Here is a 17,471-nt window from a genome sequence, read left to right as displayed (position 1 = left end):
GATCTAAACAGTGAATGACTGGTGTGACCACAGAACGAGGACACCACAACCCATTTGTAACCACTTTGAAATGTAATCATTACCTCTCTTTTACATTCTCGATTCTATTTTTCAATTTCTTCCTCTTGTTTTCACACTCCTGAACATGGGCTAGTTTTCCAGTACCATAGTATTTAGTAAAAGGCTTTTGTAAATTCCACACTCTCCACATCCAGTACACTTTTCCCACCTGCTGCTTCCTCAACGTATTCTTTTAAGATTTGTCTAGCACCACTGTTTATTTTAAAGCCCACAATCCCCTAGAGCTTGGAGGAAAATGCCAACAGTTACATAGCTAATTGTTGTCATTTCCCCATTTAAGTACCAGCAATTTGGAGATTCCCTCAAAAGCATGAGGGAGTACAAGTCCCAAACTTCCAGAAGGCTGTGCACCAGAGAAAGGCCAACAAGACTCTGATGTTAGCCAAGTGTGAAGTTGCAAGCATTCCTACCTTGTATGGTGGGAGTCCACTTGAACAACTTGTGCCTGGATAGACCAAACCACAGGAGATGCACTTCCATTCATTTGAATGAAGAAGAACAAGGGATGAAGGTAAGTTTTAGTAAATTTGCATATTTTGATATTTTTTGGTTTATTTAGACGTTTTAAATTACTTTGTGAGAGTTTTCCAAATGTCCAGCAACTGCATAAGATTTTAGTGATTACTTCCTAACATCTTATGCAATAGTTTTACACTGCGCACTAAACCTTCACAATTAGTAGTATTCCACTCACTTAGATCTAATACAAACTTTGCGATTAAATCTGCCCACAAGAATGGGATGGTGTTGTTGTGTGCAAGGACTGGGGTGGTGGAGGTGTGAAGGAGCTTTGCTCCACCCACAATAATCAATCAGGAGAAAGCCCACAAGGTTATTGATGTGTGGATATAATTTCATTCTTTAACATTAAAAATATCCTTGCGTGACCCCTCTAAATATTTAATTGTGTGTGTGTGTGTGTGTGTGTGTGTGTGTGTGTGTGTGTGTGTGTGTGTGTGTGTGTGTGTGTGTGTGTGTGTGTGTTGGGGGAGGGTGGGAATCAACAAGCTAATGGCCAGCCAAATACATGAAGTTTGGCAGATTTTAAATCCCACTTTCATTTATATGTTTGAAGGTGGACTCCTGCAAGAGGGCTGGCAGGCAGGAGCAGACTACTGGGGGGAAGTGGGCTTCTGTGGTGTCTCTGGGCCAGTAATCTGAGACAGCCAAGGTTGAGGAGAAGGAACGGAAGCTAAGGCAAGAAGTTGAAGCCCAAGGTTTCGTGTTGGAAGCTGAAGAACACTCCTGGTTCACAAGATGTCATAGGAAATGTGTTAAGATACTGTTGGCTCTTCTGCTCTGATCTTAGAGGCCAGACACTAAGTATCATTGCTGCGATCAGCAGTTAAAATCAGATTGGGGACCACCTTTGCAATAATGAAATGTGCTGAGACTCACAGCATGAAACCTGCAGCAGAGAGGATTAAAGTTAACCTTATAACTTCCAGCCATGTATAATTTCCTTGTTAAGAATCCTGAGATATATCCCATCAGTCCCCAATGCTTTGCCTGTCCTTGTCTTGTCCAGATTATCTGAATGTTTGCTTTTATCCATCACACTATTGCTAATCTTTCCTTCACTTCAGGATTGATCTCCTTTCCGATATACTTCTCTTCAGCACAGACTGATGCTAAATGCTTATTGAATGCCTCTGCCTCCTTTGATCATCCTCTACATCCCAACAATTTTCACGTCTCAGGGTTTTCATCTTGCTGTTAATGATGTACTTGTTTGAGTACGTTTGTAAAGGACCTTAATGTTCCTTTTAATGTATTTCTAATTTGTTTTCCTCACTGTCTCTGTCAGTCTTAAATGGGCTGAGTAAATGGTCAACTTCCCTAATATAAACTGGGACCTCCTTAGTGTAAGAGGTTTAGATGGGGCTGAATTTGTTAGGTGCATCCAGGGGGGTTTCTTCAATCAATGTGTCGATAATCCAACAAGAGGAGGGGCCATACTGGACCTGGTGTTGGATAATGAGCCTGGCCAGGTGACCGACCTTTCAGTGAGGGAACAGTGACCACAACTCCTTAAGTTTTAAGATAGCTATTGTTAAGTATTAGTATGGACCTTGTGGGAGAGTATTAAATTGGAGCAGGGCAAATTACAGGAGCATTAGGCAGGAACTAGGGAGAATTAATTGGGAACAGCTGTTTTGGGCAAATACACATCTGACGTGGAGGGTGTTTAAAGACCAATTGCACAGAGTACAGGACAGGTATGTTCCAGTAAGAAGGAAGGACAAGGATGGCAGGGTAAGAGAACCTTGGACGTCGAGAGAGGTGGTGAATTTAGTAAAGAAGGAAAAGGAAAAGTGTGTAAAGTTTAGGAAGCTCGGATCAAACCGAGCACTTGTGGATTATAAAGAAGCCAGAAAGGAACTCAAGAAGGGAATTAGGAAAGTCAGGAGGGGCTATGAAAAGTCCTTGGCAAGTAGGATTAAAGAGAATCCCAAGGCATTCTATACATATGTCAAGAGCAAGAGGATAACTAGGGAGAGGGGAGGACCACTCAAGGATAAAGGGGGAACATGTGCTTGGAAGCGGAGGAAGTGGGTCACATCCTTAATGAGTACTTTGCATCAGTATTTACCAAGGAGGACGTGGAGGATAGGGAGATCAGTGTGGAGCATGCTAATATGCTGGGGCATTTCGAGATCAAGGAGGAAGTAGTGTCAGGTCATTAAGGTGGATAAGTCCTCAGAGCCTGATGGGATACACTCCAGGTTATTGAGAGAGGCAACAGCTGAGATTACTGGGACCTTGACCAATTTCTTAGTGTCTTCTCTAGCCACAGGTGAGGTCCCAGAGGACTGGCGAGTAGCTAATGTTGTTCAAGAAGGGAAACTGGGATTATCCTGGTAATTATGGACCGGTGAGTTTCACGTCAGTGGTTGGGAAGTTACTGGGGAGGATACTTAGGGATAGGATTTATGAGCATTTGGAAACCCATAGCTTAATTAGGGACAGTCAGCATGGCCTTGTGCAGGGCTAGTCATGCCTTACTAACTTGATTGAGTCTTTTGACGAGGCGACAAGGGTGATTGACGAACGTAGAGTTGTGGATGTTGTCTACATGGATTTTAGTAAGGCGTTTGACAAGGTCCCTCATGGGAGGCTCATCCAGAAGATTAAGATGCATGGGATCCAAGGCGAATGGGCCATTTGGATTCAGAACTGGCTTGCTCATAGAAGACAGAGGGTAGTAGTTGATAGGACTTATTTCAGCTGGAGGTCTGTGACAAGTGGCTTTCCTCAGGGATCCGTACTGGGACCTCTACTGTTTGTGATGTATATAAATGACCCGGATAAAAATGTACATGGATGGGTTAGTAAATTTGCAGATGATATGGTGACGTGGATAGCGTAGAAGACTGGCAAAGGATACAGCAGGATATAGATCAGTTGCAGATATGGGCGGAGAAATGGCAGATGGAGTTCAACCAGGCCAAATGTGAACTGTTGCACCATGGGAGATCAAATGTAAAGAGACAGTACACTGTTAATGGCAAGACCCTTAACAGTGTTGACGAGTAGAGGGATCTTGGGGTCCAAGTTCGTAGCTCCCTGAAAGTGGCTACACAGATTGATAGGGCGGTAAAGAAGGCTTATGGCATGCTTGCCTTCATTAGTTGAGGCATTTAGTTCAAGAGTCAAGAAGTTATGCTGTAGCTTTATAAAACTTTAGTTAGGCGGCATCTAGAGTATTGCATTCAGTTCTGGTCACCCCATTATAGGAAGGATGTTGTGGCTTTGGAGAGGGTGCAGAAGAGGTTTACCAGGATGCTGCCTGGATTAGAGGGCAGGTGCTATGAGGATAGGTTGGACAAACTTGGGTTATTTTCTCTGGAGCAGTGGAGGCTGAGGGGAGATCTGATAGAGGTTTATAAGATTATAAGGGGCACAGATAGAGTGGACAGTCAGTATCTTTTCCCCAGGGTTAAAATGTCTAATACCAGAGGGCATGCATTTACGGTGAGAGGGGGAAAGTTCAAAGGAGGTGTGCGGGGCAAGGTTTTTTACACAGAGAGTGGTGGGTGCCTGGAATGTGCTGCCTGGCATGGTGGTGGAGACAAATGCGATAGGGGCGTTCAAGCAGTTCTTAGATAGGCACATGAATGTGAGTTAAATGGTAGGATATGGACATTGTGTAGGCAGAAGGGATTAGTTTAGTTGGGCATTTTATTACTAATGTAATTAGTTCGGCACAACATTGTAGGCCAAAGGGCCTGTTCCTGTGCTGTACTGTTCTATGAGTAGAGCTGCCTTCAGACCCCCCCAGAGTTGCTGTCTTCATGAACTTACTTGAGATGAACGCAAGGGCTCAAGCGAGCCGACATCCTCTCCCACCCACCACTCCACCCACCCCATACCTGAGGATTGTCCAACAATGTATAACAAGGCCTCAGAGGTGGGTGGGCTTCAAGCTGGCTTCAGCCACCCATGGAACACCTGCCCCGAAATCTCCTGATGACCTTTGATAAGATTCAAAGCTAGAGGTAGAGCCACGCCTTCTTTCAAGACCGCTAAATCTTCATAATTTTTTTAAATGTCCCTGTTATTTGGTCAGTCATGAACACTATTCTTCCTCCTGCACTCTTGATGTACAGATCTCTACTCTGCCTCTGGCCTCTCTTCCACATGGCCCTCTCGCAATCTGTACCCTTTGATCCACACATGCCATCCAGTCCATAATTCAAATCAAACGAAGGGCAGATCTTTTAGCATGCTAAGCATGGGAAGCTGCTATTGTACGGCACAATGCCAAGGGCCTTGGTGCCTTATGATTTTGCAAACATTGAGTCCTCAAAAAATACCACTGCGCACTGCCAATTTAGCACACCTTTCTGAGCAACTATCTCTCTTCTGTTTAGGATGTTCTATCATCATTCCTACCTTTGCCTTATTTTCATAGTGTCAAAATTGATCTGATTATCATCTGCTGAAGCAACTTGGGATGTTATACTGCCAGAAGTGCTGTATAAGTACAAGTTGAAATGTAACTATGGCCATGTTGAAAAGTCTGATATTTTAAAAATGCCATTGACTCACATTTACAAAATCATAAGGTACCAAGGCCCTTGGCAGTTTTCCATGCTTAACATGTTGAAAGATCTGCCCTTCCTTTGATTTAGTATACATCACCGTGGGCGATGGTTCTGTAGGTGGATCCCGGATAAAAGCACAAAACGATTGTAAATGAGATAACTGAAAATTAAAATCTGCATTTCTGAGAGACTTTCATGTCTGCAATGAAATCATTTTATATGAACGATTTATATAATTTTCTTTGAATAATGTAATCTGAATTTTCTATCTGGAACTCGCCAACATTGACAAGCATCACCAATGGATTGCAGTCAAATCTAAGATTTGTCAATAATTCATAAGTTGATAGGTAGGAAAATGTGACTGAACATTACTAAGGAGCATCAGCTTCATGAGAAAGTGTTCAGCATTTTTGTACATGATGGACAATGTACATCAATTCAAAATGCTTCATAGTTTTTTTTTGTTGCCACATTATTGGATGTGAAAAGCACATGGGTGTTCCCCATCGGAAAAAAATACTCCAAGTGAAGGAAATGCCCCCTGAATTTATTTAGAGTTCAGCTGGGCACAGACCACGTTGCTGCTGGAAGCCGGGCAGCTTCCTCAAAATAAACAACAGAGATTCAGTTCTGCAAGGCTATTGTTTGCAAAAGTACCCTTTGTGCGATTAGAGTTGGCCAGTTGTTTGCTCCACTTAAAGCTCTGCTAGCTAATGGAAAGAACCAGCTCTGGAATGTGTTTCAGCCAAGATTTATTGCTCATTCAGCCACTGCTGCTTCAGTGGAGGCCAGTGCACCCTACAAGAAGTTGGACTCTTGAATTTCAAGAAAGTAAGGACAGATTGCTGCCAGAGATCTCCCTGATACTGCACTTGCACCAGTGTGTTTATTGAAATATTAGTACTGAAAATAATCTTGGCATAATGGTGATGCAAAAAACATTCCTCTAATTCTTTTTAATTGTGCTATGTGTAATGATATAAGCAACAAGATCTTGCTGCTGAGAACTTAATAGCAAACTGAGTATTTCCAATCCGAACTAAAGCAATGGAAGCATCCCACATCTCCTGTTATTCTCTACAGTGGTAATAATGGGATGTTGGCTTGGTTGCATTGTAGATCTAATTATATTGGCAACTTAATTTCAGATTGGAATAGCTGTGTACTTTGGCAATCGTATGTAACTTGAAGTTAAGTAAATTAATAAATCTTGGCCTTGGGAAGATCCTGAACCCACTGCCAAATTCAGAGATTGCACCATGCAACAAGTCTAACCAAAACCAATGTATAAATAAGCTCTCCAGTAATGTCAATTTTAACTGGAAGGTTATTTTTGGCTGAAAGAGAGATTTCCTGCACTTTGCAGTTGACGAGAAACTCACATTAATATTCAGAATTCAACAGGGTACCAAGTTCTGACAGGTTAGAGTACTGAAGAATAGAAGAGTGAACTTTCTCCATGACTGTTAAGTGTTCTAATGCACATCCATTGTTTTTAGTGGGAGACTAATGACTAATCACCTCAAAAAATAATGGCATCTTTGGGACAAGTACAGAAATGAAACAAGTCACCTGCACAAAGGAAAAGTTTGATGTTTGAAGTTGAGATCTTCATCACATTTAGCCTTTTGTGACTATGAAACTTCAGTAACCAGTCTCTGATTAGTCAATGATTTACTAGTCAATTTCCAAGTTTGACAGATAAAGAAAAAAATAAGTGATACTTCTTTACCTATTAATAAAAGACAATAATTCTTCATTCCATAGATGTAGACAGTTCCACAGGAGTGGACCATTCAACCCCTTGAGCACTACCTCCATTCTGGAGAACTTGGTTGATCAGGAAATCGTTTCACTTGTCTTGATTGCAGATCCATTTGACACTTTGATGAGAAAAAAATCCATTGGGCCATGATTTAAGCTAATTAAATGAGCTAAAAATAATCCAAATGTCCAGCAGCCATTCTGCAAGGTTGTGTTTCCTTGTGCACTAGCTTTATTCTGCTCATTTCTTCTAACCTTTCCCTTCTCAAGTTTTCCCTTCTCCATTCACCAAGGTCCTATCCAAGTATTGCCATTAAATGTGCCAACCAGAGTGGGACAGTGCTGTTGGGTAAATTGATCTCTGACTTGCAGGGGCTGAATCCCAACTCTCTGACATCTTGTGGCTCCCCTGAATCATAAAACATATTACTGAACATCAGGCCATTTTTCCCCAACTTTCACTGACTTCATCTTTGAGTGAAAAAATACCTGTACAAGATGTTATAGGGAAACCTATTTTGAGGATGCAAGACTTCTTGGACATCCACCAGCATCTCAAATAGGGTTGACAACATTTAGAGCATTCATGTATCTTGAATACATTGCAGAATTCCCTGCAAATGACATCATTTGAGCACATGCAATCATTTTATGTCAATGAGTTTGCCCATCATCCTTCATAAATATCATCTCATATACAGGGAACCTGAGATGAAAATCTGGATGAATGGTGCATATGCAAGTTTTGATAACATTTCTTCCTACAATGGATAAAAATGTTGTTCTGTCTGAAAGAATTCCTTGCCCTTATCCATTTTTTCTTATCTTAACCAGGTGCCATGCGCCATTCATTCCATGACCTTACTCTTAGTTGTTTATCTATGTGTAGCTTTATTGAATATTCTTTAACTGTGTCTATTGACACATCTGTCCACTACTTAAGTTGCTTCCTCAAAAAATTCAGCTAGGTTCATAAGAAGTGACCTAGTGAGTGCAAATCCATGTGTGCTCTCTCCACTCAACTCTGTTTTTTTCTCTGTGCCTTGTAATCTTGTTTATAATTATATTTTCAAATAAATTCCTTCCATAATGGTGAGTTTTTAACAATTTTTGGGTACAATATACACCAGGAGCTCTTTTCCAAGCCCTACAACATAACTTGGTGCACGTACAAGTTTTGATAACATTTGTTCCTACAATGGATAAGAATGTTGCTCAATATGAAAGAATTCCTCGGCCCTTATCCATTATTCTTATCTTAACCTGCATTTTCCATTCCATGGCCTTAATTTTAATTAAGTTTAATCAGGTTTGAGGGCCAGTGACCATGGAAGTTGGGCCACTGGTCCTCAAACTTGCCTTGCTGTGGCCTGAATCTGGCTAGCTGCATCGTTTTGGCTGCTCTCTTTTCAGGTCTTCTCAAATGAAAGCAGTACCTTAAAAATGGTTAATGGCTTCTCTTGCAGGAAAGGGTAGGATTTGCCATTTGAATTAGGGATATAGGTTCAGCCACTGAGTAGGTTTGTTTGTGGCTTGTCCCTGAATAATTTTTTTGATAAAGCAGCAGTTTTGACAACGTATGTCAGCTGCCCTTTCAATCCTGGATAGATAACAGGCCAGATGGCGTTCAATCCAGGCCACTTCCCATGCTTGCCACCTGCACTATTTCTCAGCTGACCTAATTTCTGTGGCCTCCATTTGCATCCTCAGGCCCCACTACCATGGCTGTCCAGTGAAGCAGACTGATCAGTGAGTGGCAAGTAAGCCTCAGGTAGAGATCCTCATGCCCTGCTCCTGGACTGCTGTGAAGGCCTTCTGATAGCCCACTGCTGACAGAGATATTGAACTGTTTTTACAGGCCTCTAATGATCTGAAACAGTTGAACAAGATGTAAATAATTACCAAAAAAAAGTAAAAATAAATACTTTAAGAAAAACTAATTTAACTATAAATTAGTAACTTAGTTAAAAACATTAGTTAAAAAGCATTACCGTGGCACGGTAGTGTAGAGGTTATAGTAACGCTAATACAGCGCCAGCAACCTGGGTTCAATTCCGACCACTGTCTGTAAGGAGTTTGTACGTTCTCCCCGTGTCTGCGTGGGTTTTCTCTCGGTGCTCCAGTTTCCTCCCACATTCCAAAGACGTGCGGGTTAGGAGCTGTGGGCATGCTGTGTTGGTGCCAGAGGCGTGGCGACACTTGCGGCCTGCCCCCAGAGCACTCTACGCAAAAGATGCATTTCACTGTGTTTCGATGTACATGTGACTAATAAAGATATCTTATCTTATCTTATCTTAATTGAGTGACACAGTGACACAGTTGGTAGAGCTGCTGCCTCATAGCGCCAGTGACCTGAGTTCAATCCTGACCAGTTCTGTCTGTGGGGAGTTTGCACAATCTCCCTGTGACTGCACACATTTCCTCTGGCATAGAGAGAGTGAATACACACCATCTTTTTCCCAGGGAAAGGGAATCAAAAACTACAAAGCATAGATTTAAGATGAGAGGTTCAAGATTTAAAAGGGATCTGAGGGGCAACTTCTTCGCGCAGAGGATGGTGCATAAATGGAAGCAGCTGCCAGAGGATGTAGTTGAGGCAGGTACAATAACAACATTTAGAAGACACTTAGGTACATGGGTAGGAAGGGTTTAGAGGAATATGGGCCAAACACAGGCAAATGGGACTCGCTGAGATGGGCATCTTGGTCAGCATGGATGATTTGGGCCAAAAGGCCTATTTCTGTGCTATATTACTCTATGACTCTCAGTTGGAGTGAACACTCAGCTCAGTATGCATGGGTTCCGCACCTCAACAGCGCAGGAGGTTGGCTGCATTGGCATCTGATCTCTAGTTCTTTCCTGACTTTCACCCTACAATGCATTGGTGCAGAAATCATCTAAGAAGTGTGTAGAGCACCTCTACTGAACTGCCAACAAAAGGTGTTTTGTGTCATTATGATCCTTGGTGAATTTGGCTGTATCTTCCTTTTCAACGTGCCAGGCTATTGGCACTGTGGCAGCTACAGGCTCGCAGAGAACCACCATCATCAAACTTGATTATCGCACACAATTATGGGCCAGCACAAAGCTCATAGACAAGACAAAGCAAAGCTTAATTGCTGTTATTTTCATGATAAATGAAGTCTTCCCCACATCAGCACTGGAAAGTTCGATGATCCAGCTATCGGAGTGGGAAGGAGATGAAAAATGAAGCAACCTTTCAGCTGTGAACATCGATCTGAGTCTCAGAGGATTTTTCTTGGACAAATTGAGAGACCATTAGTGTAACTTAAAGTCTGAGAGAAATCTGTCAGGTCTTTGATGGCAATGGTAGCAGCATATGAAATACATTCAGATAGCTTATACCAGAATCTCTGCTGGGGAAACTAATCAATGATGCTTTCAAACAGCAACAGCTTTAATCAGATTCATGGGGCAAAGCAGAGAATGGGGCTTAAGAAAACCGTTTCTGACTTTCTCTGTGATAAGGTTCATTATTTATATTGTGACAAAGATGCAGAAAATAAAAAGCCCAAAACAGCAGGAAAAGTGAAGCTGCATTAAAAGGTAGGAAAATATGTCAGGCTGAAAACATGGACCTCCAAATATTCTCATTAATGTGCATATCATCCCTGGTGCAGCTTAAAAGAAATAAAAATAGTAGAGCTGGGAATTTAAATGTTCCTCTGCATTTGTCATAAGCAGAATAATAGTTATGCATGCTGTTTACACTTTGGAAAGGTCTCTGTTATGTCACTGAAACCATTAACTTTCTCCTGCCTGTTTGTTCACATTCCATACAGAATAACATTTTAAATTTCCAGATACCAAATCCGAAGTGGTGATATAAACTGAGGAACCTTGTGAAGAGTACTGGTGAATGCAGGATTAATGTTTGAGGACCAAAGAACAAATTTGCCTCATGCAGTTGAATGCATCATAATTTCGTGTAGCAGAGTGAAGGGTTACTATATTGTGTGTCTGACAAACTTCTATCCCCATTTCTAACAGTTAATTTTCATTGTTAGGAGGGATATTTGGCAGTAAGTATCATGTGCATCATTCACAGGGTGGTTAGACTTATAGAGGCAAGACTCAACTTCTAGTGGCTGATATCTATGATGCTACGTAGCTCCATGATGATCCAGAAGGTGAAGTGCTGCCTTTACAACTGCAGCAGTGGACCATTGCTTCTCAGGAAGCAACCTGTGGCTTTCTATATTTAGCCACAGATCCACCCTCACCTGATGTTGCTGGGCATTTTACATAAATTGTGTTCAATACATTGGTCTCACCATTACTTTGATAGCAAATCAAGGTACCCTATTTAGATATTGTTTCATTAATGTATAATGAATAAATCAATCTATTTTCAAAAGGGATTTTATCCTCTGATAACTGAACTCCATGTGACATAATATCATTTTCTTTACTCTCTTTTAGGGTGGAAATTAAACCCAGTCGTGGGTGCAGTGTACAGCCCTGAATTCTATGCAGGTAAGATAGCCCATATTCATTCTTTATCCAAAGTTTTCACTTCATTGTCTTGTACAATCTGCCAATGCCACGGTTCATCAGTTAAGCTGCTGGTGCCCATTACATTTATTCCAGGAGATAAAGGCAGTAACAATTTCACAGGTAAGTTGTATGTATTTCTTCCTCAAGTACAAATTCTTGGCTCCATGCTACTTATATAAGGGAATGTGTGCTACCTTAGTAAGGTGAAAACAGGAATCTAAAATATTTCCAGAGCTTTAATTTGGTTTTATATTAAGTAGGAGCACCCAGAAAACTTACAATTTCTATAACTATCATTTGGTGATGGACAAAGATGTGTACATGGAGAATATCCACCTGCTGCTTAACTAAGGGGCAGCATTGGTACAGAGAGACTTTATCTTTTGAGATCGTGTCTGTATAAATCTGTTTTGGATTTTGTAGGTTTTGTTGGCCAGCTTGTGATGTCAGTGGATTATTTGTCATTTTATACCCCCATCTGCAATGCTCTCAGTGACATATTTATCCCCACAGTATGTTGCTAATACCCTATAATGTTTGAGAGTTTTGACATGACTTTACTGTGGTTTTAATTCTGCTAATATTGTGGCTGAACATCGATGAAGAAAGTGATTGTGCAGCTGTTTATTTTTCAGGTGTATATTCTTTTTCATTGGAATCAATTCCACATGCATAAATTAATGATGTTCTTGGATTACTCACATTTCATGAAATTGTTTGACCACTTGTGTTTCGAATGGTCAAATACTATTATCATTATAGAATCAAACTTGCATAAATTTTGGATTATATGTGTTAGTCTCATTGTTTCTTTACAACCTAAAATAGAATGTTGAATGCCACCTTGAGTAAGCATTTAATTTGCTACTTGTTGTTCATTGAGATTTCCTTTCTCTCTACTACAGCAATAAGAGACTTTGTTTTTCCTTACTTTGGTTTTCCTAATACTTCGTGCTCAACTCTACAGGTGAAAATTTTTCAGAGTTTGAATTCTAACCCTCATGGTCAAAAGGAGGCATTTTTGGAGTAGATATCAGTCTTGCACCCAGTCTAATTTTGCTTTCATTCAAACCCAATCAATTGGGATAGGGCTTTGGTTATTTCAGATCACTCAGCTCTCTGCAACATATAATTTTCATATTGTTTGTTTTGAAGATCAGATAAGGAATTTTCGTGCAGGTATATAAGAATTCTCACATTTTGCAATAAGTTCTATTTGGCAATAGCCCAATTCTTGAAGTTGCAAATAACCGATTTTTTTTGCAATGTTATCCCTGCCTAGTTTGGAAACGTTGCTAAGTATAATGGAAAACAAATAGATTTCACATTATAGATTGACAGTGATATTGATTGGACATTTAAAATGTATTAGGTCTTCTCGGGTTGTTTCATTGGTGGTTTCACCTTGGACTTCAATCTTGAAACCTGATGTTAAATTTGCCTGTGAAGGAGTAAAGCAGGTTTTATAGTTGTAGATGGAGTAGTGTCTATAATTCGAAACTTTTGCACTGCTATGTGAGAATGCTTCGTGGTCACGACCTGTAAGACAGTCTTATACCGCTGTTTATATGGAAATCTCTCAACCAAAACTAAACTAATGCTCATTTAACTTAGAATCAACCCTGCTGCATAAATTAATACAGATTATCATTGAATAATTGGTCTGGACATGCTGTTTCTTCTCCAAACATATTTAAAATTAGAGATTTGGAAATGATCTGAGAAAACTAATTTCAACACTGACAGGAGCAATAGGAAGTCTCAGAAGTTAGCACTTGAGAATTTTATTGGCACTGTGCCACTTCACTGAAACTAGACATGCGAATGTTCACATGACCACACTTTCGAAGTAAGTTGTGCTGTTTTCCACACTCCAATGCAAACACTAACATAGCATATAGCAAAAGATCTTCCTTTGTATTATGTCTCAGTCATTTAATAATATAAACAATCATCTTGCAACGATTGGCTGAAGATGAACTTTCTCTTAAAATATCACTTAAGGAACAATGAGACTGCAATTTCTCTCTGATCAAAAATGTATACAAAATAACTGACCTTAAGTGTTCAAAGATAAAGGCCCAGAAATTGCTGGAGTTGGTGGTGGGATAACAAGGTTATGGAATGAGGACTAAGTAGTTATTGCTGAGATTTGCTTTTCCCCACCCTTCAAAGCTTTATTTTTTGGAGTAAATTGCAGGAAATCTGAAATGAATGAGAGTCAGAGTCATAGAGCAATACAGCATGGATACAGGCCCTGCAGCCCAACAAGTCCATGATGACCACGTTGTCCACCTGGCTAGTCCCAATTTCCTGCATTTGGGCCATAGCCCTCCAAGCCCCTCTCCTCAATGTACCTATCCAAGTGCTTCTGAAATGATACTATTGTACCTGCCTCAACTACTCCCTTTGGCAGCTCATTCCATGTACTCACTACCCTCTGCTTGAAAAATTTGTCCCTCAGGTTCCTTTTAAATATTTCCCCTCTCACCCTAAATCTGTGCCCACTAGATTTGGACTCCCCAACCCTGGAGAAAAGACTGATACCGTCCACCTTATCTTTACCTCTCATAATTTTAAACACTTCTGTAAGGTTGCCCTCATTCTCCTACATTCCAAGGAATAAAGCCCTAGCCTAGTCAATCTCTCCTCCTAACTTCCCTTAGTCCTGGCAACATCCTTGTAAGTCTTACCTGCACTCTTTCCAGTTTAGCTACATCTTTCTTATAACAGAGCAGCTAAAACTGTACACAGTACTCCAAGTGTGCCTCACCAATGACTTATACAACTGCAACATAATGTCCTAACACCTATATTCAATGCCCTGGCTGATGAAGGCCAGCGTGCTAAATGCCATTTTCACCAACCTGTCTACCTGTGACGCGGCTTTCAATGAACTCTGCACTTATACTCCGAGGTCACACTGTTCCATTACACTCCCTAGTGCCATTCCATTCATGGTATAAGTCCTACGCTGGTTTGACTTTCCAAAATGCATCACCTCACACTTATCTGTATTGCAATCCATTTGCCACTCCTTGGCCCAATTCCCCAGATGATCAAAATCCTCCTGTAACCTGTGATAACCTTCACTATCAACAACACCTCCTAATTTTGTGTCATCTGCAAATTTACTGATTAAGCCTTGCGCATTCACATCCAAATCATTTATATAAATAACGAATAACAAGGGTCCCAACACCGACCCCTGTGGCATACCACTAGTCACCGGTCTCCATTCCAAGAAACAACCTTCAACCACCACTGTCTGCTTCCTACCTCTGAGCCAATTTTGAATTCACCTAAATTGCTCTCCCTGGATTCCATGGGACCAAACCTTCCAGACCAGCCTGCCATGCAGGACCTTGTCAAAGGCCTTGCTAAAGTCAAAATAGACAACATCCACTGCCTTACCCTCACCTACCCTTTTGGCTACCTCTTCAAAGAACTCTGAAAGATTCGTCAAACACGACTTCCCATGCACAAAACCATAGAATTTGAGGCAACAACATCAACAAATTATCTAAAACCTCATGAGCATTAAGTATGATTTGCAAATTGACCAATGAAAGTTACATATAAAATAAACAATATAATGAGTGACAAGAGAAATTAGGTGAATTGGAGTCAAAATGGAAATGGAACGGTAGTGAAGGAAAGAGTGTGCATTTAGAAAAGGAGTAAATAATAATAAATAGGACAAGTAAGTAAAAATTATATTTATAAAACCTCTAGGAATAATCTAGACTGGCAAAATTAATATGCAAGTTTCATTATTTTCTTACAGGATCACAAATCACATATTAACAGGGTCCATACAGAATAAAATATCAATTGTAAATGATTATGCAAGAAATTATTTTGTATTAATGAGACAAATCCAACAATTTTATTGCAAGCAATAGGGAGTCTCAAGACACAGCTGCAGAGTATTATTGCCAGAAGGTCCTCAGGCCCAAACCCCTTCATCAACAGTGTTCATCTCCATTTGCAATTTTTCTGATAATGAACCTGCATACAGCAAAACCTGAACAGCAGTTCATAAGCAGCAAGTAGCATTTGCACCATAACAATTCCAGGCAATAACCAACTCTGATCAAAGAGAATCTAATGACAAACTCTCCTCTTGATTCCTTCACTCTCAACATCTTCTGAGCCAATTAACCAGAATGTTAACTGGGCCAGCCACATAAATATTGTGGTCATGAGACTAAATTGGAGGTTGCATATTCAATGGTAAGTGAGACACCTCTCCACTTAGCATGATGTAGATAGAACACTCTGCAATTGCCTGGATGCTTGCAGCTTCCACGATACTTAAGAGATTTAACATTATTCAATTCAAAACAGCCTGCTTGATTAGCAGCCCATTCACTGCCTCCATGCCTGGGGCAAATGACTTCAGTGTGCACTTTCTCATAAATGCACTGCAACAAGTTTCCACATTTTTTTCTACACTACCTTCCAAACCATTGGTCTTTACCACCTAAAGGACAAAGGCAGCAGGTGCTTGGAAATGTCACCATCTCCAAATTCCTCTCCAAATTGCATTGCCCTCCATTTGATGAGGATTGCTGTTCCTTTGTTATTGTTGGGAGAAAATCCTGGAAAGCTGTTGCTTACAAAAATGGTACAGTACACTCACTATATTATTGCTGCTGTCTTAGAAAGCGGTTCACCAACACTTTCTCTGCAGCAATCAGTATATACTGGCATGGCCAGTGATACCCACATCTCATGAATTAAAATTGAATTTAAAGAAAAAAATATTAATTCTTCTCCATTTTGGTTAGCCTAACACCAGAATGGTGCAAATAATGGCAGGCATTGTGAATGTGCTATTATATTGGGCAGGCATGAAGTGCAGTGGTTAGTTTAGCGCTATTACAGCATCAGCGACCTGGGTTCAATTCCCGCTGCTGTCTGTAAGAACTTTGTATGTTGTCCCCATGTCTGTGTGGGTTTCCTCTGGGTGCTCCGGTTTCCTCCCACATTCCAAAGATATACGGGTTAGGAGCTGTGGGCATACTATGTTGGTGCCAGAAGCATGGCGTCACTTGCAGGCTGCCCCCAGAACACGCTATGCAAAAGATGTATTTCACTGTGTGTTTCGATGTACATGTGACTCATAAAGGTATCTTATCTTATATCTTATTTTAGATCAATTTAATGTTCCTGTTTCTCTTACCATTGCCCCATTCTTGTAGGGACTGTTTTTGTTAATTACCAATTCATTATCCTGTTACATACTTTACTCAGAATAACTTCCCACTCTCAAGTGATGAACATTTAGTACCTGCAGTATTATTGCTTGCCAATCTTTCTTTCTTCTCATTGTCACTAAGTATCTTATCAAGTGGGTCTTTGCCAACAGAATGTTTAAATGGCACCTGAACATGTTCAGCTTTTCTTTCTCTCTATAATTTTAATAACTGGCGTTAGCAAAGCAAAATTAAATCTCTGGTAAAGAAAAAAATCTGATCTACATGCTTCACTGAGAAACAAACTGCTTGTTTGTCTTCTCTTTATGAAAATGCGATTTTTTAATTATGCAATTTCTTAGGGTGTATAAGGTAGCCAACTATAAAAAGAAAATCAATATACTTAGTCTGTGAATAATTTTTTTGAAATTAAGCGATACTCCTTGAATATAAAAACAAACAGCTGTTTTTATTTTCCTGTTAACTGTTTGCATCAGTGCACATTTTTCTTTCATAATGAGTATATTAATTTTTTCCCTGCTTGTCAGTGTTCTTGCTCAGTAATTTGATAACTACCTACATTGATGATAAAACTGATATCCATCAAGCTCCAAGTAGTCGGTGTCTAATTGACAAGATCGTGCGACACATTCAAGAACTGTTGTAAACAATTCCACCATGTTATGACTGTATTTGTGGGAAGTTAGATGCTGAGATTTAAATGCTAGAAGTTATATTAGATAGAGGAGTGAATTAATCCAGAACATTGTACATGTAAATTGAAGCCAAACATAATATTACAAGTGTGCAAGAAAATAGAATAACCTTTCTAATCCAGTCCTTGTGTGATTTTCAT

The 17,471-nt window shown here is 40.3% G+C and overlaps 1 protein-coding gene across 14 annotated transcripts in view; it reads left to right on the top strand.

The window, feature by feature from the left end:
• rbfox1 (RNA binding fox-1 homolog 1) overlaps positions 1-17,471 on the top strand; it is a 1,151,227-nt gene that overhangs the window by 1,043,463 nt on the left and 90,293 nt on the right. For all 14 annotated transcript variants that reach the window (XM_052021433.1, XM_052021437.1, XM_052021440.1 and 11 more), the window contains one exon: positions 11,340-11,393. In XM_052021433.1, the coding sequence (XP_051877393.1) occupies positions 11,340-11,393 (54 nt within the window). The remainder of the gene's footprint in view (positions 1-11,339; positions 11,394-17,471) is intronic.

Source organism: Pristis pectinata, chromosome 8, assembly GCF_009764475.1.
Source record: "Pristis pectinata isolate sPriPec2 chromosome 8, sPriPec2.1.pri, whole genome shotgun sequence".
NCBI classification, from domain to species: domain Eukaryota; kingdom Metazoa; phylum Chordata; class Chondrichthyes; order Rhinopristiformes; family Pristidae; genus Pristis; species Pristis pectinata.
This window is presented reverse-complemented; position numbering and strand designations above follow the sequence as displayed.